Genomic DNA, 24,253 nt, shown 5'->3' on the forward strand with positions numbered 1-24,253 from the left:
ATATTATGTACAGGGGAATAAATAATATTATAGTCAATAGAGTAGAAAAAATCTATATATTAAAAGCCTTGTAGAACGATATTAGAATGTCAGACATCACCATAAAAAATACAAGGGATCAGGGTAAATAGTCATGTACTCATCTTGGTTGTCTTAGTGGGTTTCATCAGCTCAGTGGCAGGAATTATCTTGTCAGATTCAAGCCTTATTCAGGCACAACCCATGGTGAGGTAGCATGTAGCAGCATCCCAAAGTAATACCTGACGTGTTTCCGCCCAAGAAATTCTTAGGGGTTCATCAGGGGATTAGAAGGCTGCATCAAGATAAAGTTGACTGTAAAAAGTTTGCTTACCGCTTCTATTTAAGCATTATAAGTGATAATTAGTCCGGTGTGATGGAGGCTTAGAACACACTCTGCGTTCCACCACTCAACGTGCCAAAAGTGACATAACCGGTTGTGCAGTAGCTGTCAAAAGGACTGAGCGTGAGGCTTGCCCCAAGGATTTTCTTGGTAAAACCAAACGCGAATTGCATATACACATCGGGGAACACTTTGGGAACATTAGGCACAGCAGAGATACACCACTGGCACGCCATGTCAATTCAGCACATAGGGACAACTTGGGGTTCATATTGTTCTCTGTTATAGAGGTAGTTCTACCATTAGTAAGACTGGGAGATGGGGACAGAAAAATTATCCAACGTGAAGCCAGATGGATTTACTAGCTCGAGTCCATGAGCCCAATAGGTCTCAACAAACAATAAAGCTTCACTAGCTTTATCTAAGTTGCCATTTTTTTCTATATATTTGGTCTTAGAAACTTATCAGCTGAGTATATTTGTCCTTTTAACTAATACTGTAATATGATCTGTTATCCATTTGATGACTACTCTGTCGCTATGTTATACATGTTTCTAGTACTGTTGTCTCTTTACTAAGTCGCCCACTATGAGGAGACACTGTGCTATTAAAATACTATCATGTTAGTTACATTTTTCATGTTGGCTTTTTTGCTGAGTTTTTGCTTTCTCTATTTTGACTGCTTACGGTGTGTTATTTCCAGATAATTTTCTAGTAATCCGCATCCTGTGTCCAGACTACATTAATTCCAGCACTGGAGAGGTTACGCATCATCCTGACATATAGAACGCATATGTAGCGCCCCCACTGCCGCAGGGCCGAGGGGTACCCGGTACCAGGCCTCTGAGTCTCTGCTCTGGGGTTGTCACGGTGGCTAGACCCGGTCCGTGACCCTGCTGAGGGGCGTACAGTAATAGATGTGGATAGTGGTGGTGGTGCGGTGCAGTAAATAACGAGGATACCAGGTTGCAGTCTCTTTACCTCTTTACTGAAGATCTCTGGGTCCTCAATCTGGAATACGGTTAACCAGGCTGCGCAAGTCCGGCCGGTCCAATGGCACCTCCAGAGTTCTCTTTGCAGGTGGAAATCTGTGCCTTCCTGCCAGCGCTATGTGTTGTGGTCCTTCCCTGCTGTGCTTACGGAAAGTCCCCACAACTGTTGTGTCTGTTTCTTAAGTTCCCTCACAACTCGATTAGATGATGTTCTGCTAATCTTCCGTCCCTCCCTGATGTTACGGTTAGGACGGCACCCGTATGACGGGTAGGCTCGGAGCTCTTCCGGGACCCTAGAGTCGCCCCTCTCCACAAGTTGCCCCCTATGTCTTCGTAGGTGATTTAGGTGAGACAGCCCGCCTATGACTGACTGTCCTGCCGTTGGTTTAAAGTATTGCTTGAAGCTAGATTTATAAATACTTCCTCGGCGTTCCGGCCGCCGGTTGTGCGCCTCAGTAGGATGTTGCCTCGGTCTCACAGCACGACTCCTGCTGGTATTCTCCTTGTCACTTTGATCTCGTTTCTCACTCAGCACAATCTATCTCGCTTCTAATCCTTCCTTGGGCACCGCCGCTATGCTGAGCAGGCACGGTCCCGTGACGTTCTCTCAAGTTGCCAGGCCTCTGTCAGGATCCCACCCCTGACAGGGGCCCTACCGAATCTTCCCCCGCAACACCCTCTGCCACAAGGTGTTGCCTGGTTCTAACCCAGTCAGCTTTCTCTCCAACTTCCTGCCTGACCCCCAGTTTTACCAGTATGTGAGGAGTGGCCTAATGAATAGAACCCTTAGCTCCCCCTGGAGGCCCGACTGTGAAATGTATTGGTGTCTGTGATACCTGGTCAGATGAACTCCTTCAGTGCCATCAGACGTACCATAGCTCCCCTTAGTGGCGGAGCCACAGTACTGCAACGACCAGGACTCTGGGGCGCTGCACTCCCCCCCGGTTAAATCCAGTACTCCTGGACTGGGAAGAAAACAACAATACAGGTTAGCAAAAAGACATACAATTTTGAAAATGCAATAACAATAAGTAAGCTTGAACAGAGCTTCCCTTTATGGGAGGTGAGGACACTTGAATGTTACAAACATGGTTAAACATTATAAATTACAGGCTGTAAACAACTCCTGTTACCCAACCGGGTATTCTACTCAGTGCAAACTTCTGAATAATAAGTTAACATTGTCCTTAAGGACATACACTTCCTATCCACTAAAGATGTTACTTATAAAACATTATGAAACTGACTTCTTCTTCAAGGGCGTACAGACTAAACCCACTAAAGAATTATTCTGAACTCTTTCTCTTTCATTCTCCTTCATTAAATCTGCAGGACCGCCTGTCCTAACTGCTCCAGGCCTACTGCCTCTCCTTTCTTTACAGGACCGCCCCTTTCAGCCCGGGCCTACTGCCTTTTCAACTACTATACACAGTATAGAACATAACATTTACACTTCGGTTTGAAATCACTGAGCCATCCTTACATGGCTCCTAAGGGGACTCACTGACTAACCACGTACGGGTTCACTCTCTGTCCTCATTTTTCTATCAACGTTACCAATCATTTCTTACAATCAACTAGTTGGATACATATAACTTTTACATGTAAGCATCATCATCACTTTCTTTTTGTCAAGACATTATTGCTATCTATCTGTCTTAAAGCAATACCATTCTTTAAGTGCAACAAGTGAACATCCCCTTTAAGAGGGGACCAAGTCTCTATGAGGTAGCGCAACTTCTCAAGCTGCAAGTCTGTTCGCAGTAAGGACTCCAATGCTGTTTCCAGGAACAGTTTCTTCGCAAAGAGTCCGTCTTTTATGTAAAACCAGTAGGGAGCACCTTTAAGAAGGTGCAAACTATGTACAAGGAGTTTGTATCATGCATTGTTCATGATTCAGCAGTTCTTTAATAACTTGTGCAACATGTAGAAAACAAACAAAAAGCAATAGGGATCCCGGGTCAACAAAGGGATCCCTTTAAGAGTTAACCCTGGACAGGTTTTAGCAGCAAAACAGTGAAACAAACAGTTAACTATGTACAGTTTCAGGTTTCCGAGGTTTAGTTGGACGGCTTCCAGGGCTGCACCTGGCACTTAACCCTTCTTGGCCTGGGAAAAGTGAGGTCCAGGGTTATACCCAGTGCTGGACAAACACCGTTAATCCGTCTTGCATGTACGGTTAAATCAGGCGCAGCGATGGAGGTCTGCGCAGCTTGAGTAGGGGCATTTGCTGCAGCAGAGGTAGCGGCTGCTGCAAGACCAGTCACTACAACGGAGTCAGCAGCTGTGGCACTAGCAGTCACTGGAGTGATGTCGGTTGTCAGGGCAGGGTCGTCCTTCATACCTGCTTCAGATGCGGTCCCTCCGGTGCCGGTCTGCTCCGTCTCCACTGGGGTCTGGAACGCTGGTTGCGGGGCCTTGTGCTGCGACGTTATCATCTCCGTTTGCAGCACCTCGCTTTCCGGCAGGGCCTTGCTTTCTGGCTTCGGAGCGCTGGAACTTCTTTCTTGCTCCGGACCAGATGAGGCTGCCGACAGACGTCTGGCGAGGCTCCCGACGATGGTCTTCTTCCACCCGGCCTCAGTGCTCAGCTGCATCTGCAGGAGTTGGTGGGTCAGCTCATCCGCTCCGGCCTGCAGGAGGTCAGCATCAACTGCGGAGGTCTGGCTGCGGTGCCTCTCCGGGTAGCTGGGGGAGTCCTCGGCTCCGACCCCACGCTCCGGCTCCAGGCGGCTGGCCATGGCGTCCTCCATGTCGCTGACTTCTTCCTGGTCCTTTTCCCGCTCTCTCCTTCGTGGGCGGTTTTGTTTTCTCTGTCTCCGCTCTCCATTGAGGATTAGGAGGCGGATCTCGGCTGCTGACGGACACGTCCTCAAGGGGCCGAGATATTTAGACTGGGCGGCCATTGTCTTTTGCACTCTTCAGCTTGTTCACGCCCACTTCCACGCCCTTCTTCTTCTCCTGCGCTCTCCTTAGCGCTGTAATGGTGGCGGTTTTGGCACAAACTTTTGGCGGCAAGTGACAATCCACAGTCTTTGCAATAAAGTACAGTCCAAGCACAGCAAATCACAGTTCCAAGGCACACATGACCTGATTCTTCAGGCCTAAGTAGATCCTGTTCGTGACGCCAAGTTGTAGCGCCCCCACTGCCGCAGGGCCGAAGGGTACCCGGTACTGGGCCTCTGAGTCTCTGCTCTGGGGTTGTCACGGTGGCTAGACCCGGTCCGTGACCCTGCTGAGGGGCGTACAGTAATAGATGTGGATAGTGGTGGTGGTGCGGTGCAGTAAATAACGAGGACACCAGGTTGCAGTCTCTTTACCTCTTTACTGAAGATCTCTGGGTCCTCAATCCGGAATACGGTTAACCAGGCTGCGCAAGTCCGGCCGGTCCAATGGCACCTCCAGAGTTCTCTTTGCAGGTGGAAATCTGTGCCTTCCTGCCAGCGCTATGTGTTGTGGTCCTTCCCTGCTGTGCTTACGGAAAGTCCCCACAACTGTTGTGTCTGTTTCTTAAGTTCCCTCACAACTCGATTAGATGATGTTCTGCTAATCTTCCGTCCCTCCCTGATGTTACGGTTAGGATGGCACCCGTATGACGGGTAGGCTCGGAGCTCTTCCGGGACCCTAGAGTCGCCCCTCTCCACAAGTTGCCCCCTATGTCTTCGTAGGTGATTTAGGTGAGACAGCCCGCCTATGACTGACTGTCCTGCCGTTGGTTTAAAGTATTGCTTGAAGCTAGATTTATAAATACTTCCTCGGCGTTCCGGCCGCCGGTTGTGCGCCTCAGTAGGATGTTGCCTCGGTCTCACAGCACGACTCCTACTGGTATTCTCCTTGTCGCTTTGATCTCGTTTCTCACTCAGCACAATCTATCTCGCTTCTAATCCTTCCTTGGGCACCGCCGCTATGCTGAGCAGGCACGGTCCCGTGACGTTCTCTCAAGTTGCCAGGCCTCTGTCAGGATCCCACCCCTGACAGGGGCCCTACCGAATCTTCCCCCGCAACACCCTCTGCCACAAGGTGTTGCCTGGTTCTAACCCAGTCAGCTTTCTCTCCAACTTCCTGCCTGACCCCCAGTTTTACCAGTATGTGAGGAGTGGCCTAATGAATAGAACCCTTAGCTCCCCCTGGAGGCCCGACTGTGAAATGTATTGGTGTCTGTGATACCTGGTCAGATGAACTCCTTCAGTGCCATCAGACGTACCATAGCTCCCCTTAGTGGCGGAGCCACAGTACTGCAACGACCAGGACTCTGGGGCGCTGCACATACCTCCTGTGATGTCCCGGGAGGGGCGCGGGTGGTATGCATCTCCTCCCACCTGTGGAAGGCATACCGCACTGCTGGGGACATCAGAGGATCCCTCAGGGAGAGCCGCAGACAAGTGGGGGAGCTATACCGCAGTAATTAAGGGTGCAACCCTCCACTGCCAGGCAGGACACAGTATAGAAATTTGCTTAGGGCTCACTAGACTACATATTATTGTAATTTTTCACTGATTAAGACTCACTTCCTATTAAATGTTTTTTACTTATCTACTTGAAGCATGAACATGATTTTAGCTTTGAAAAATTAAAAGTTATATTTTAGGAGTCCATTTTGTTGTAGTTTTCTTTTTCAGATGGCCAAAATACAATGTTTCCAACCTGAGATCAGTAGATCCAATGCCCCCGTACCAGGAGATACCCACTGTCTCCCAACTTTTGGTTGGCCCACAGATTTTCATATCTCCAGCCGGTATAGTGTGCAGTCACAGCCTTTATTCCTCCAGAACATGGATATCACAACCGTAGCTCATGGATACCCCTCCAGCCAACAACCGATCTCCAAACTCCATACACCTTCCATCCATGTCCTCCAGAACCCCATCCTCGAGCCTCTCCCTTCAAAGTCACTCTCCCTTCAACGTCACTCCAATAACAACAACAACATTTCCTAGTCAGTCCTCAATACCCCAAGCTGTCCCCGGGATTGAGCCTGGTCCTCGAGAAACTCTCCCCTCCCAAAGCTAACTTTGAGACACCTCCACTAATGCAATCAGGCTGAGCTCCATCACCTGGGACTTCATATGAGACCTCCTGTAGTGACAGTTCCCCTGGGCCTAGTATCCCAATCCACACAATGCGCCTAGTTGCGGGGAGCACAATGGCTTGAGACCTTGAGATACAGATGAGATTAATAGAATAATTGTTTTATATTTACCTGTATCAATCTCATGTCTGGCCTTAAGTATACATAAGATCCAGCCGGCTCACCTTCCCCTGCTCGCTGTCACTGAATGGAAACATTGATTCCTGAGGATGAACTGACGAGCAAGCAAATCACTAATAAAACACAATATCGATGCAAATGGTGCTCCGTGCTGCAAAAAAAATTCTTAGGGGTTTATTAGGGGATAAAAGGTCACATCAAGATAAGGTCTGCAGAACCCCTGATGAACCACTAAGGTATGCAGGTGCCACATTTCTAAAATTTTTGTACTCAATTGACCCATTAATTGTGCTATAAATACTGTAAAAAATTGACGTTGGTCCCCTGTATTTTTGATAACCAGCCAGGTAAAACTGACAGCTGTGGGCTGCAACCCTCAGCTGTCAGCGTTAGCAAAGCTGGTTATCAAGATTAGAGGAGACCTCACGCTGTTTGTTTTTTTTCAATTATTTAAATAAATAATTTTTAAAAAATGGTGTGAGGTTCCTTCATTTTTGACAACCAGCCAAGCTAAAGCTGACAGCTGGGGTTTGGTATTCCCAGACTGGTAAGGGGCCATGGATATTTCCCCCCCCCCAGCCTAACAAGCCTGCAGCCGCACCAGAAAAGGTGTGTTTCATTACAATATAACTATAGGATTAGTAATGGAGAGATGTGTGGTAGTATACCTAGATGACATCTTGGTATTCTCTTCCGATCTTCTAACATACAGGAGGGACCAGGGCCGGCTCCAGGTTTTTGAGGGCCCCGGGCGAAAGAGTCTCAGTGGGCTCCCCTTTTACACATACCACGATTCATGATCGCATATAAACACAGCCATGTAGTATATAACACAGCCCATGTAGTATATGGCACAGCCACGTAGCATATAACACAGCCATGTAGTATATAACAGTCCACTTAGCATATAACACAGCCACATAGTATATAGCACAGCCCATGTAGCATATAACAGCCCACGTAGTATATAACACGGCCCACGAAGTATATAGAACAGCCATGTAGTAAATAACACAGCCCACGTAGTATATAACACGGCCCACGTAGTATTTAGCACAGCCATGTAGTATATACAACAGCCATGTAGTATACAGCACAGCCCCCCTCCCCCCAAGAAAGGCCACATAGTCCAGTACTCATTGTTAGTTACAAAAAAAAAAAACACTCCTCACCTCTCAATGTTCTCGCGCCGCGCTGCTCCCTCCCTGCTCCCTCCCTGCTCCGGTCTCGGCAGCTGCCGCTGCACTGCCTGACACTCAGCGAGTGCGCGATGACATCATCGCGCACCCACAGCGGCAGTGTCAGAGGCAGAGTGGGGAATGATGGGAGAGGGAGCGTCAGGTGACGCTCTCTCCTCCATCATTTGCTTTGAACTTTACCGGCAGACGCCAGTAAAGTTCAAAGCGGCGGCAGGGGAGTTAGCACTTGCGACAGACGGCCCCCCTGCCTTACAGGGGCCCCATAGCAGCTGCATGATGTGCCGCTAGCTGAGGGCCCCTGGGGGAGCGGGGGCCCGAGGGACTGGCAGCTGCCCTGAATGGGCTCCCCTGTCTCGCCAGGGCCCCGGCACTTGCCTGGGTACGCCGGGTGCTGACGCCGGCCCTGGGAGGGACGTTCACCAGGTTCTGCTAAGGTTAAGAACTAACAGTCTCTATGCCAAATATGAAAAGTGCGTCTTCGAACAGTCCTCCCTTCCGTTTCTTGGATACATCGTTTCTGAAACAGGTGAAAGAAGGAATCCGTCATCCTGAAGTGGTCTCGTCCAGGCGGTCTTAAGGTTATCCAGCGGTTTCTCGGATTTGCTAATTATTATTGCCAATTTATTCTGCATTTTTCATCCCGGACTGCTCCTATTTCTGTAATCATCAAAAAATACAATACATCAAAACAAAGCAACAGGAAAGCTATGTGCCATAAAAAGTATTCAAATTTAATTAATGATATGAATAAAACAATGAAAGACTATATTAAAATCAAGATGAAGGGGACATCAGTGCAATGATAGCGACCATCCAAGAATCTATAATACCACAACAAAGTGACATGAATGAAATATGAAAAGTATAAGAACGATATTACTATTACAGCGAGGAGGACTTTGTATCAAATTCATTCAATGAGCAAAACTGCTTCAATAAGATATGCCTCGGATCCAAGGTAAATGGGTTATCTAAAAAGCTAAACGCGAAACGCTCGTCGGGGTGTCAGCACGATCTCAAGGTACAGTACCCACTGATTACCAATGATTTTTTAGCCTGTATAACTTACATTGTGTGGGACTTCTCCAAAACTAGTCCCCTTACCTTTAAGGATATGCACTTAAATTGCTGCTTGGGTATATGTACATTTGCACTTTCTATAACCTGGATATGAATTGATAACTCATGTCCTCCTCACTTTAATAGTAATATCGTTGTTATACTTTTCAGATTTCATTCATGTCACTTTGTTGTGGTATTATAGATTCTTGGATGATCGCTATCATTGCACTGATGTCCCCTTCATCTTGATTTTAATATAGTCTTTTATTGTTTTATTCATATCATTAATAAAATTTGAATACTTTTTATGGCACATAGCTTCCCTGTTGCTTTGTTTTGATGCATTGCTCCTATTTCTGCCCTGACCAGCAAAGGGGCCAATCCTAAGGAATGGACTCCAGAAGTAGAAGACACCTTTGTGTCCCTCAAGCCATAATTCTCGTCAGCTACTGTGCTGCATTGCACAAACCATAACAATCAGTTCTTCCTGGAGGTGGATGCATCTTCCACAGGGGCCAGTGCCGTTCTCATTCAGAAGTCTTTATCCGGTCGCATGGTGTCCTGCAGCTTCTTCTCTAAGCTTTTCTCTGCACCAGAACACAAACACTCTATTGGCGATAGAGAATGGGTTGTGATCAAGCTGGCTCTGGAGGATTGGCGATACTTGCTGGAAGGAGCATTGCACCCTGTGGTTATATACATTGACCACAAGAATCTTGCTTATCTGTAGTCCACACAGCGGCTTAACCCTCGCCAAGCCAGGTGGTCTTTGTTCTTTGCTCGCTTCAACTTCACTCTACATTTTCGGACGGCTGATAAAAACGTTAAGGCGGACACGCTCTCCGGGACCTTTCAGGCCTCCGACCAGGAGGAGGAGCTTAAGCACATCATCGAGCCCTCCAAAATAATCACTGGACTTATCTCGTACTCCCTCTGGTAAGACTTACGTGGATGAACCTGACAGAAAGCAGGTTCTTCTCTGGGGTCATTCATCTAAGGTGGTCCAACCTGCGCAAAGATATTGTGAATTTCATCCCTGCTTGTCCCTCGTGTGCCCAAAATAAGACTCCCAAACAGGTTCTGACCGGTGTCTTGCTTCCCTTGCCTGTGCCGTCTTCCCACTGGCAGCATTTCTCCATGGATTTCAGCATGGATCTGCCAGTTTTGGCTGGGAGTACTGTCATCTGGGTGATGGTGGATTGTTTCTCCAAAATGGCTCACTTCATCCCAGTATCCAGTCTTCCATCTGCGCCAGTATTGGCAAAATAATTTATTCTTCAGATTTTTCGCCTCAATGGTCTACTGCTTCACATAGTCTCCGGTAAAGGTGTTCACTTCACCTCTCATTTCTGGAGGGCCACCTGTAAGCTACTGGAAGGTACTTTGGATTTCTCATCTTTGTCACGGCGCCACCTGCCGCAGCTCCTGCCGCCGTGCCTGCCGCTCACTGTGTGCGCCGACATACTCACCTGTCCCGGCGCGTCCCTTCCGGTCTCTTCTCCTGACTCGCCGCCGGTCCCTGGCTCTCGTCAGGTGCTCGTGCGTGCCTCTCATTGCGCACGCGCACTTCCTCTCTCTGGTCTGCAGACGCTCCTGCAGTGTTCCAGGAGTTTGTGAATGATGTTTTCCGGGATCTACTCTACTCCTGTGTGGTGGTATACTTGGACGACATTCTTGTGTTTTCCTCGGATCTTGCTTCCCACAGAAGAGACGTCCGCCAAGTCTTGTCTCGTCTTAGGGAGAACCACCTTTATGCCAAACTCGAGAAGTGCATCTTTGAGCAATCTTCGTTACCATTTCTTGGTTATATTATTTCTGACTCAGGCTTGTGAATGGATCCAGATAAAGTGTCTGCTGTGCTTGATTGGCCACATCCCCAGGGGATTAAGGCAATTCAACGCTTCCTTGGCTTCGCTAACTACTACCGGCAGTTTATCCCACATTTCTCCACTCTGGCTGCTTCTATTTCCACCTTGACTCACAAAGGGTTCAACCCTTACGTCTGGTCCTCTGAAGCTGAAGACGCTTTTCGGTCCTTGAAACAAGCATTTGCCTCGGCTCCCGTGCTTCGTCGTCCAGAGATCAACAAGCCTTTCGTTCTTGAGGTAGATGCCTCTGCCATAGGCGCTAGTGCAGTTCTTTCCAAGAGATCTTCTTCCGGACAATTGGCTGCTTGCGGTTTCTTTTCCAAGATGTTTTCTGTCTCGGAGAGGAATTACGCCATTGGTGACAAGGAACTATTGGCCATTAAATTGGCGCTAGAGGAGTGGCGGTATTTGTTGGAGGGAGCCGTTCATCCTATCAAATGTTGTGAATTAGACTTTTTTGGCTCCCTCTTGTGGTCACTAGTGATATGACTCTGGGTTTGTCTTTCCTCAGTTTGGCACCCACCTGGGTCGTTAGTCCAGGGGTGTTGCTATATGAACTTCCTGAATTCTTAGTCTGGTGCCTGGCATCGTTGTAATCAGTCCTTTCTGTTTGCTCCTGTCTGCTGGTCCGGGTTCTTGCAAAATTAAGCTAAGTCTTTATTCCTTGTTTTTTGGTTATTTGCATTGCTCTTATTTTTTGTCCAGCTTGTACTAAATGTGATTCCTGATTTTGCTGGAAGCTCTAGGGGGCTGGTATTCTCCCCCCAGGCCGTTAGACGGTTCGGGGGTTCTTGAATATCCAGCGTGGAAATTTTGATAGGGTTTTTGCTGACCGTATAAGTCATCTTACTATATTCTGCTATTAGTCAGTGGGCCTCTCTTTGCTAAATACCTAGTTCATTCTTACGTTTGTCTTTTCTTCTTACCTCACCGTTATTATTTGTTGGGGGCTTGTATCCAACTTTTGGGGTCTTTTCTCTGGAGGCAAGAAAGGTCTATCTTTTCCCTTCTAGGGTTAGTTAGTTCTCCGGCTGGCGCGAGACGTCTAGAACCAACGTAGGCACGTTCCCTGGCTGCTGCTATTTGTGGTGCTAGGATTAGATATACGGTCAGCCCAGTTACCACTGCCCTATGAGCTGGTTTTTTGTGTTTGCAGACTTGGTATTTATTTCTGAGACCCCCTGCCATTGGGGTCATAACAATCAAAGTCTACACTGACCACAAAAATCTGGACTATATCCGCTCTGCGCAAAGACTTAATCCTCGCCAAGCCAGGTGGTCTTTATTCTTTGCCCGTTTTGACTTTGAGCTACATTTTCGTCCTGGTAATAAGAACTGCAAAGCTGATGCCTTGTCCAGATCCTTTCTCGTAACCGACATTGTGGAGGAACCTTCACACATCGTGGATCCCAGCAAGATCATTCCAGTAGCTCCTATCAGCATGACTTCCTTACCTCCGGGTAAAACCTTTGTGCAGGAGAACAAGAGGAGTTGAGTTTACATTGGGGGTCACACCTCTAAGCTGGCAGGCCATGTGGGATTCAAGAAAACACTCTCTCTTACCTCGCGCTATTATTGGTGGCCGTCCCTTCTACATGATATCCAAAGTTTTGTGGTATCCTGTCCTTCCTGTGCAAAGAACAAGGTTCCTAGACATCTGCCCTCTAGTCTTCTGCATCCGCTGCCTGTTCCCTCGGTCCCCTGGCAACACATTGCTATGGATTTTATTACTGATCTGCCTCGGTCTTCTGGTCATACGGTCATTTTTGTAGTAGTGGATCGATTCTCCAAGATGGCTCATTTCGTCTCTTTGCCTGGATTACCTTCGGCTCCTGAATTGGCAAGAATATTCATTGCTCATATTTTTCGGATTCACGGGTTTCCTCTTCACATAGTTTCTGATAGAGGAGTTCAATTTACCTCTCGGTTCTGGCGAGCTCTTTGCAAACTGATGAATGTAACTTTGGATTTCTCCTCAGCCTACCATCCCCAAACTAACGGACAAGCGGAGCGCACAAACCAGATTCTAATGACCTATCTCCATCATTTTTCTAATGTCCATCACAACGATTGGTCTGATTTGCTTCCTTGGGCCGAGTTTGCGTACAATAACCACATTAATAATTCTTCTACCAAATTATGCTTCTTCATCGTTTATGGGCAACATCCTGGTGTTCCTCTGCCAGTACTTCCTGCCACGGGTGTGCCGGCTGCTGATCTTCTGTCTGAGAAGTTCTCCAGGGTTTGGAAGGAGACCAAAGTCGTGTTAGAACAGGCACAGAACAGGATTAAAAGACATGCCGACAAAAGACGCCTGGACCCTCCGTTATACTAAAGAATTGTAGAAAGCATAAATGGCTTCTAACAAGATGAAAGAGCATAATAGCATGTATAGAAGCCAAAAAATGGAAAGAAGTGTGCAGGACACACCAGGTTAATACATTACCACAACAGAACGGTGTACGAGTCCCAATGGTAGAAAAAGACAACTTTATTGAAATTATAACAAATGAGACAGGTCAAACAATAGCAGTGGAGGGTTAAAACCGGCTCATAGGCCGTAACTGCAATAGGGGGAACAGAGCGGTGCCCGCAATACAAATGGTAAAAATATAGGTAAAACCCACATGTAGTCCATAAATCAACCTAATCACAAGCATTTAGTATAATCCAATAGTGGAGGTATAAGAGGGAAATATGGAAGGGCCCACATGGGAGATGTAACATACCAATCAGATGTAAGTATCGCGTCGGCACCACGATGTCCCCCTCCTCCCGACGCGCGTTTCGGGTGTCCCTTCCTCAAGGGAGGCATACCCGTGAGGTAATCCCCCATCCATAAGTACAGGCGCACCCGGAAATCTCCGTTATACTAGCCTGGAGCTAAAGTGTGGTTGTCCTCCAGGTTCATCTGTCAAAGGTTCCTTTGTATAAATTAGGTCCATGGTACATTCGTCCATTTGGGGTTTTGGCTCGTATACACGATGTTGTCTACAAACTGAAACTACCTCCTTCACTTCGCATTCCCAATTCTTTTCTTGTCTCCCTTTTGAAACCTGTCATTTTCAATCAATTCCATGCTCCTCCTGGTCAATCACCTCTGCCAGTTTCCACTCAAGATGTCTTTGAAGTTAAAGATATTCTTGCCATGAAAAAGTCTAGAGGTAAGACTTTCTTTTTGGTCGATTGGAAGGGTTTTGGTCCAGAGGAGAGGTCTTGGGAACCCCGTGCAAACATACAGGCTCCTCAGACTTTGGCCAAATTTCTTTCTTAGAAGGAGGGGGTGTAAGGGGAGGAGTACTGTCACGGCGCCACCTGCCGCCGCTCGTTCTACTGCGCCTGCCGCTCACTCTGCGCGCTGACATACTCACCCATCCCGGCGTGCTCCAGCGGTGTGCGTGCGCCTTCCGGTCTCTTCTCCTGACTCGCCGCCGGTCCCTGGCTCTCGTCGGGTGCGCGTACACACCTTTCACTGCACATGCGCACTTCCTCTCTCTGGTCTGCAGATGCTCCGTTCCTCCACTCTATAACTCTGGAGCATCTTGACCCGGAAGTTCTGCAGCACTCGGTCTATTTAAGGTAACTCTTTCCTCTGCTCCATGCCTGATTGTCATTTGTCGTCATTTGACCCAGGTCCCTCTGTACCTTGCTCTGTACTGTGCGTCCGCCATACCTTGCTCTGTCTTGTGCATCCATCATACCCTGCCTGTCCTGTGATTCCACCATACCCCGCCTGTCCTGTGTTTCCGCCATATCCAGTCTGTCCTGGGCGTCCGCCATATCCTGCCTATTCTTAGACTCATTCATTGCCAGGCTGTCCTGTGTCTCCGTTATAGCCAGTTCTGCGTCTTTTCTGCTCCTACTTCCTGTCCCTGGGTATCAGCTTCTGTGGCAAAAGTCTCCCTCGGGCCTGCCCCTAACACTCCCTGTATTGGGGGTGATCCACCAGGCCAGCTCACCCTTGGGAGGTTCGTTGTCATGGTTCTGCAGGTTCACTTTAGGAGTTCCAAAAGATCTGACAATCTTCCTACCATACCCAGTCCAATGGCCAAGTGGAACGAGTCAATCAGATCCTAACTAATTTTCGCCGACACTTTGTCAATGCTCACCACAGTGACTGGGTTTGGGCTTCTGCCTTAGGCCGAGTTCTCTTAACAATAACCACGTGAGTGTTTTTTTTCTGGTCTACGGCCAACACTCCAAAGTCCCATTTCCTGTGGCTCTCTCCTCCAGTGTTCCTGCTGCCGATTTCCTCTTCAGGAACTTTTTCTGAAATCTGGGAGGACACCAAAGCGTCCTTAGTGAAATCCTCCAAGCAGTTGAAAAGACATGCGGATAAAAAAAAGTCTGGATTCACCTCAGTTTCATCCTGTAGATAAGGTTTGACTATCATCTAAGTATATCCATCTCAAGATACCGTCCTATAAATTGGGTCCTCGGTTCATCGGTCACTTCAAGGTGTTGAAACAGATTAATCCAGTGGCCTACAAACTCAAATTCCCAGCCTCATTGTGAATCCCCAATTCCTTCCATGTGTCTCTTCTCAAACCTGTTGTCCTTACTTCTTTCTTCAAGGTTGCTGGTACCACTCTGGCTCCTGTCAGCACTGAGGACTTTTTCGAGTAGAGAACATTTTGGCCAACAAGAGGGTAAGTGGAAAAACCTTTCTTGTGGATTGGAAGGGGTTTAGTCCTGAGGAGAAGTCCTGGGAGTCCAGGGAGAACATCCAAGCCACTCTCCTTCCAGAAAAATTTCTGGCAGGCTTGAAAAAGAGGGGGCATAAGAGGGTGGTATTGTAGTACCCACGTCTCTGCCTGCAGTTCCTCTCTCCCTGCAGAGACACCAGCGTACTCACCACCGCGGCCCCCGTCCTGCTCTTTACGGGTGTGCTACTGCTCAGGATGCATGCACCGCATGCAGGTCCCCAGGCACTGTGCTTAAGGTGCACATGCACGCGCATGCACACGCTTCCTCTTTCTTAAAAGGGTTGCGTGCGTTCCTCTATAGTGTCCCCAGCCAATAGCAGGAGGACGCTTACTATTTAAAGCACCTCCTCCAGCATGGAGGTGCCTGTGCAAAGCTGTGAGTGTGTTTTCCTAACACTCTTGTGAGTTCTCAGGACCCAGTGCTTGTATCTCAGCCTGCTGCATCCACCAGTGCTCATCTCAATGGCAGCCTGTCCCGCTGCATCAACCAGAGCTCATCTCAATGGCAGCCGGTCCAGATGCAACCGCCGGGGCTCATCTCAATGGCAGCTGGTCCTGTTGCTCCTGCCAGAGCACATCTCTATGGCAGCCAGTCCCGCTGCACCCGCCAGTGCTCATCTCAATGGCAGCCTGTCCAGTTGCACCTGCCAGTGGTCACCTCAACGGCAGCCGGTCCTGTTGTTCCTGCCAGTGGTCATCTCAACGGGAGTCGGTCCAGTTGCACCTGCCAGTGTTCATTTCTCCGTCAGCCGGTCCTGTAACCATCTGCAGTTCCTGTCATCTTTCTGCATGCCTACATCTGTTGGATGTTAAATCGGGCCGCCCCAGCTACCCATTCCTAGGGGTCTAGTGCCATCTACCCATGGTCAGTCCTGGAGTAGCACCTGGACCTCCTTCCTTGTCGCTCCTTGGATCTCGGTGTCGTAAGCTGCTGGGGCTTCAGCACAGTAGCTCCACCACCTAGCCTTTTACACACTCCATAGAGGTGGCCATTATGGAAGAGTTGGTAGAAAAAAACTTTTAGCTACACATAAAAATTGTAAGGCTCATTTTGAATTTGCCAAGAGACATGTGTCAGACACTCAAATGTATGGACGATGGTGCAATGGTCAGATGAGAACAAAATTTAACTTTTTGGCTACCAAGGTAAACGCTATGTCTCACGCTAAACCAACATAGCTGATCACCTCAAGAACACTGTGAGGATCTGATGTTGTGGGTTATAATTATCCCCTAGGCAGGTTAACAATGCAACTATTTTTATTCCATACATCCATGATTGTACAACAAATCCATGTAGAAGGCCAAAATACAAAGTCTTCAGTTCACAAGTTTCCAATCTGAGATAGGTAGTTCCACTAACCCCATTCCAGGCGATACCTACTGTCTCCCAAATTTTGGTTGGCCCACAGCTTTTGGTATCTCCAGCCAGTATAGTGTGCAGTCACAGCCTATGTTCCTTCAGACGATGGATATCACGACCGTAGCTCATGGATACCCCTCCAGCCAGCAACCGATCTCCAAAACTCCAAAGACCATCCGTCCATTCCAGCTTGGATCCTCTCATTTCGAAGTCCCCCCAACAACTGCCTAATTCAACTTTATCTCTTTTTCTACCTCCCCCTTAAACATTTTCCTTTAGCTCACTGAACAAAGCATATTCCATCAGCTGGAAGTGTATGGGTGACAAGTCCCCTGGGTCTACTATCCCCAACCACACAATGGGCCTAGGTTTGGGAGTACAATGGAAGTGAAACCTTGATACAGATGAGATTGATAGTGTCTGGCCTTAAGGTACCTTCACACTAAATGACTTTGCAACGATAACGATAGTGATCCGTGACGTTGCAGCGTCCTGGATAGCGATATCGTTGTGTTTGACACGCAGCAGCGATCTGGATCCTGCTGTGATATCGCTGGTCGTTGCTGAAAGTCCAGAACTTTATTTGGTCGTCAGATCGGCGTGTATCGTCGTGTTTTACAGCAAAAGCAACGATGCCAGCAATGTTTTACAATGGTAACCAGGGTAAATATCGGGTTACTAAGCACAGGGCCGCGCTTAGTAACCCGATATTTACCCTGGTTACCATTGTAAATGTAAAAAAAAAAAACAGTACATACTCACCTTCTGATGTCCGTCAGGTCCCTGGCCGTCTGCTTCCCGCACTGACTGTGAGCACCGGCCGGCCGTAAAGCACAGCACAGCGGTGACGTCACCGCTGTGCTCTGCTTTTACTTTACGGCCGGCCGGCGCTCACAGTCAGTGCGGGAAGCAGACGGCCAGGGACCCGACGGACATCAGAAGGTGAGTATGTACTGGGGTTTTTTTACATTTACAATGGTAACCAGGGTAAACATCGGGTTACTAAGCGCGGCCCTGCGCTTAGTAACCCGATGTTTACCCTGGTTACCCAGGGACTTTGGCATCGTTGGTCGCTGGAGAGCTGTCTGTGTGACAGCTCTCCAGCGACCACACAGCGACGCTGCAGCGATCGGCATCGTTGTCGATATCGCTGCAGCGTCGCTTAATGTGACGGTACCTTTAGGTTTACATAAGATCTACAATACTCAAAAATGAACTGTGATTCTCAATTAAAATTAGAAGTCCAGTTCCAAGAAGAGATCCCTGATAAAATGTATATTTATTAATTCAAAAAAATTAAAAACAAATATACCAACAAAATGTCATGTAGGTGATGCTGTTAGAAAGGACTCTTGAACGTCCATAGTATAATTGCTGATATACAAAAAAAACAATAAAGCATATACCTGAGTTGACTTGTCAACAATAATATAATTCCTCCCTATCTAAATGTGCAATACTATAACAGATAACAAACGTAGCATATCATACGGTAATAGCCCACATAGCAGTCCTGCCAATAGGGGACCGAATCTCAATTATGGGTAAATAAAGTACTCTAGTGCCAAATAAACTACTGTAGTGATATAATTACCCATGGGGGAAGCAATAAGTCCTATACTTGTATTAAACTTCCAACAACATTATAATTCCTCCCCATCCATATAATAGAATGCTCCAAAGGTGAAAGGTATATGATATATTATACAATAATAAAATGCATAGTAGCGCTGCCAGTTGGAAGATAGGATCCCAAATTATAAATATGTGAAGTGCTCTAGTGCCAAGTTATCCAAAAGATAGAAGGGACCTACCCCGACGGTCAGAGACAACGTTTGTCCAATGTCACATTACCTTGAATGGATATTTGCAGTGGTCACAGTGTCCAATACAGCATCCCTTCACCCCTATGCACGTTTCGCCACCAGCTTCTTCCACGCTTCTTACACGCCCCCATAAGATGCTGGCGGCGAAACGCGCATCGGGGTGAGGGGACGCTGTATTGGACACTGTGACCACTGCAAACATCCATTCAAGGCAATATGACATTTGGAAAAAGTTTGCTATCATGTTACTATAATATGTTGCCGTGTCTTTCTTGGGAGATCCGGATATGGGACCGTATTGCTGTTGTTATTCTTTTAATTGTTTGTGTGTGTGTCAGCTTTAGTAAAAATTGAAAATTGTTATTTTCTTTTGTATATTGGAGTGTGCACATCTATGGGGTAGTCCTTTTCTCCTAGCTTGTACAGGGTTAGGTCTGTAAACAGAGATAATATAGGTTCGGCATCCCCATGGTGAGATAGGCCTGTGACAGGTTAGGGAAGCAACCCCAGTCATATTTGCTAGGTTTTAGGAGTAATTCCATCAACTCCCTGATTCAATATGAGAATTTAAGGTTCAGGCAATGCAAACTGCAGCCCAGTAATACCCAATAGTAAATGTTAAAGGGGTTGTCTACTACTGCACAACCACTTATTAAATGTTAAAGTGCCTCATGTAAGATAATAAAAACGTATGTTCACCTCCTGGACTGGCACCACACTGTAAATGTTGGCGCTGTGTCTGCAAGCACTCACGTGACATTGTTAGGCTTCTTTCACACTTCAGTTGTTTGGCGTCAGTCTGCTCCGACATCGTGACGGATCGACGGATCCGTCAAAATTGTTGAGAACACGGTTCTAACGGATCCGTTTTTTGACGGATCCGTTACATGGATGCGTCAAAAAAACGGATCCGTTAGAACCGTTGCGACCGTTTTTTACATCCGTTGGAACTGTTTTTTGAAGGATCCGTTTTTTAAAAACCGAGAATCTCAATGTGATTGGCTAATACAAAGTACTGGGAAATGTGACTGGCTACTGGAAACACACATCACACAGCATTTATACACACACACACCACACACATGTCACAGCACAGCCGTTCAAAATACCAGCACAGTATGAAAAATGAAAATATGCAGGGTGGACACACACACACACACACACACACACACACACACACACTGGCAGAACTCATGCTGGATGGCAGTACTCACATGACAGTCTCAGGCAGGGTCTTGCTGGCTGCTGGCAGGGTCTGTCTTGCTGGCTGCTGGCAGGGTCTGTCTTGCTGGCTGCTGGCAGGGTCTGTCTTGCTGGCTGCTGGTAGGGTCTGTCTTGCTGGCTGGCACTGTGTTCTCTCTCTGCTTCTTCTCTGCTTGATGGCTAGTGTTGAGCATTCCGATACCGCAAGTATCGGGTATCGGCCGATACTTGCGGGTATCGGAATTCCGATACCGAGATCCGATACTTTTGTGATATCGGGAATCGGTATCAGGATTAATAGCAATGTGTAAAATAAAGAATTAAAATAAAAAATATTGCTATACTCACCTCTCCGACGCAGCCTGCACCTCACCGAGGGAACCGGCAGCCTTCTTTGCTTAAAATGCGCGCGTTTACTGCCTTCCGTGACGTCACGGCTTCTGATTGGTCGCGTGCCGCCCATGTGACCGCGACACGACCAATCACAACAAGCTGTGACGTAATTTCAGGTCCTGAATGCCTAATTCTAGGCATTCAGGATTTGAAAATTACGTCACGGCTTGTGATTGGTCGCGTGCCGCCCATGTGACCGCGACGCGACCAATCACAAGCCGTGACGTAATTTTCAAATCCTGATTGCCTAGAATTAGGCATTCAGGACCTAAAAATTACGTCACGGCTTGTTGTGATTGGTCGCGTCGCGGTCACATGGGCGGCACGCGACCAATCACAAGCCGTGACGTAATTTTCAAATCCTGAATGCCTAGAATTAGGCATTCAGGACCTGAAATTACGTCACAGCTTGTTGTGATTGGTCGTGTCGCGGTCACATGGGCGGCACGCGACCAATCAGAAGCCGTGACGTCACGGAAGGCAGTAAACGCGCGCATTTTAAGCAAAGAAGGCTGCCGGTTCCCTCGGTAAGGTGCAGGCTGCGTCGGAGAGGTGAGTATAGCAATATTTTTTATTTTAATTCTTTATTTTACACAGTAATATGGATCCCAGGGCCTGAAGGAGAGTTTCCTCTCCTTCAGACCCTGGGAACCATCAGGGATACCGTCCGATACTTGAGTCCCATTGACTTGTATTGGTATCGGGTATCGGTATCGGATTAGATCCGATACTTTGCCGGTATCGGCCGATACTTTCCGATACCGATACTTTCAAGTATCGGACGGTATCGCTCAACACTATTGATGGCACATTAAAGAATAAAGCCCACCTGTCCTGTTTATATAGTTTTGGGGTTGTCTGGGAAAAGTATCTACTTTTTGGAGCATGCTCAATTGAAAAAGCGGATTGGGGCGACGGATCCGCCAAATGGCGGATCGCGACGGATCCATCGCCCATAGGCGGCCATTCTATTGGAACGGTGGACGCGACAGATCCATTACGAACCGCCATTTCGGCGCAGACAAAAAACGTTATAATGTCCGTCAATATCTAGACGACGTCCGCCAAATCTCGACGTCACATGGCGGATGGAACGGACGACCATCCGCCACAATCCGTCACTAATGCAAGTATATGGGAAAATAGCGGATCCGCCAAAAAAATGGCGTATCCGCTATTTGACGAAAACGGCGGATTCAAACTGACGCCAAAAGACTGAAGTGTGAAAGAGGCCTAACAGGGTGTCAGTGCTATGACAGAACAATGGCAGACACCTCGTCATTCCAGGAGGCGAGTATATATACACTGTATATTTTTGATTTCACATTTGCCACTATAATATCTAAGAAGGCTTGTCCACTTGACTTTCTGAGCCTGCTCTCCTGACAGAGTATAACTGCAGGGTCTTACTACTGTATTACAACTAACAACTAATACCTTCTTTCCAATTACTTACAGATGGGTGCTGAAGACTACCCAGAAGGCTTCAATAATATTAATAATGAGCATCATACAGTTGTTGCTGCCCACCCATGGCTCCACAGCCTGTTCTCACCCATTGCCTATTCTGTGACTTGTGTCCTCGGACTTATTGGAAATGTGCTGGTTATACTTGTGTTTGTGTTCTATGAGAAGATAAAGACTCTGACCGACACCTTTTTGGTTAATTTGGCCATTGCAGACATTCTGTTTCTACTCACCCTTCCATTCTTGGCATATGAATCAGCACATGCCTGGGTTTTCGGAGACTTCCTGTGTAAAATCATAAGGGTCACATACAGAGTGAATTTATTTACGTCCATGCTGACGCTCACCTCCATCACATTTGACAGGTTTATTTCTATCACCAAAGTCACTAAGGCAGCTAAATACCAGGTGACTAAACACAAGTGGCGGTACGGGGTGTGTGCCCTCCTCTGGACCCTGGCTCTGCTCCTTTCCATTCCTCAGTTCATATATAGCAACAGCCATAACCGGGAGCAATGTTTTGAGGAATACAACCCTCCCATCATGGAAATTGTGGTGGTTTCATTCCAGATGACAGTGGGATTTCTAATTCCCTTGACCTCAATGGTGTTTTGTTACAGCTTTATTCTCCGGACTTTGGTTAATGCCAGAGGTGTCCAGAAGAGGAAGTCAATGAAGATAATCGTGGCCATAGTAGTTGTGTTTATAGCCACACAGTTGCCTCATAATGCTCTTGTCCTGGCTCTAGCTCTCAATAAGGGATTCACATCTGGTTCAACCTTTGCAATCACGAGCGTTGTAATGGAGGCCATAGCTTACATCCATGCTTGTCTCAACCCAGTTCTGTACTTTTTTGTGGGTACAAAATTTAGAAAGAATTTCTGGAAAATGCTGAAAGGTTTAGGTCTCAACTGGATGCAAGATGAAACCACAGATCATTTGCGGACAACTGATGGAGACTCCAGAAACGTTTCTGCCTCAACAAATATATGTGCAACAAGTGTGTAAAGCTTTTCTCGGGACAAGCAGACACCATTATGGCTAAAGAGTGAAGCAGTTAAAGAGTTATTTCTATTATTGGATAGTGCTTGTAAAAAATAATCGCTTTCTAAATGTTATTAAAAGGCAAACTTCAAGCCATTCTTGCGATATTAACACTTTTGTTGACAATTTGTTGCCTTGGAGACCGACCACCGCTGCTATCTACCGTAATTTGTAAGTACTGCAGTGAACCTGGCTGGGATTAGGAGTTAGGGCTTGCACTCCTCAGCCTAAATAAAATTGCTCCAATGTTGTCTCTTAAAAATAAGATGAATGTCATGCGAGTGTCAAGTGATTCCAATGTGATTTGTATCAAGTAGCATTAGTATAACATACATATGACATGCATATGCAATCCGTAGTGAATGCGGTTTTTTAACATCAACTTTTATATACTGTCATTCTTTATGTCATTAAAAGCTAATTTTCTAAGTAATAAAAAAATCTTATAGACAGATAGATAGATAGATAGATAGATAGATAGATAGATAGATAGATAGATAGATAGATATCAATAGTAAAAAATGGAACAGCACACTTAAAAAGTACAATATGGGTGCAAAAGCGTCCCAACCAAAACATCCAAATTTTGTGAGAGCATATAGAAGTAAAAAAGGTAAGCAGCAGTCCAATAGTTATCAAAATAAGCGGACTTTATTTTGCCCATATGGCATGGCGACGCTTAAGTTCAAATGAACTTAGCTTGAGAAAAGCTCATTTGAACAGAAATATTGCCATGCCATATGGTCTAAATAAAGTCCACTTATTTTGGTAACTGTTGGAGTGCTGCCTACCTTTTTTACTGATAGATAGATGCATAGATAAAATAAATAGGATAAATGTCCTGTAGATATTTAATGATACAAGCCCCGTAAATATAATAAACTAGTACCCTATATTGGCTTTCATGTGTCACTAAAGGGTGTTAAGCCTTTTTAAACATATTAAATAAATTATTTATTTAAAAAATTTGGAGTGGGGTCCCCCTTATTTGTACTAACCAGCTGAGGGAAAACAGACAGCTGGTGGCTGGTGTTATTGTTCTGGCAAGGGGCCACTATCGATGGATCTTCCGAGCTTATTAATAACAGCTCACAGCTGTCTTCATAGGGTTTACTGGTTATTAAAAAGAGGGGACTCCCCAAAAAATAGAAGTGGCACCCCTCTATTTTTAATAACCAGCAAAGGATAAACAGACAGCTGTAGGCTGATCTTAATAGGCTGAGAAGGGCCATGGATATTGGCCCCTCCTAGACTAATAACACCAGACCTCAACTGCCCCAGAAATGGCGTATTAATTACATGCACCAATTCTGGCACTTAGCCTTGGCTCTTCCCACTTGCTCTGGTGCTTTGGCAAGTGGGGTAAGGGTTTTGGTGTTGATGTCAGCGGTTTTATGTCCGTTGACTTCAAGACCAGGGGTTATGGAGAGGTGGTTGTCGAACACCCCAATTACTAACCCCATATTCAAAATTAATAAAGAAACACACATAGAAAAGTCCTTTAATTGAAATAAAAGCACTTCCCAACCCTCTTTTACCTATTTATTAACCTAAAAATAA

The 24,253-nt window shown here is 46.7% G+C and overlaps 1 protein-coding gene across 2 annotated transcripts in view; it reads left to right on the plus strand.

The window, feature by feature from the left end:
• The window catches only part of LOC143804650 (C-X-C chemokine receptor type 6-like), a 63,475-nt gene extending 40,686 nt beyond the window's left edge, over positions 1-22,789 (plus strand). The window contains exons 1-2 of one of the 2 annotated variants that reach the window (XM_077283068.1): positions 15,271-15,340; positions 21,641-22,789. In XM_077283068.1, the coding sequence (XP_077139183.1) occupies positions 21,641-22,657 (1,017 nt within the window). In that variant the 5' untranslated portion in view covers positions 15,271-15,340 and the 3' untranslated portion in view covers positions 22,658-22,789. Of the gene's footprint in view, positions 1-15,270; positions 15,341-21,640 lie in introns of those variants that run through there. The other variant, XM_077282984.1, reaches the window with a different exon arrangement.
• The last annotated feature ends 1,464 nt before the right edge of the window (positions 22,790-24,253 follow it).

The sequence above is a fragment of the Ranitomeya variabilis genome, chromosome 1 (assembly GCF_051348905.1).
Source record: "Ranitomeya variabilis isolate aRanVar5 chromosome 1, aRanVar5.hap1, whole genome shotgun sequence".
Lineage (NCBI taxonomy): Eukaryota > Metazoa > Chordata > Amphibia > Anura > Dendrobatidae > Ranitomeya > Ranitomeya variabilis.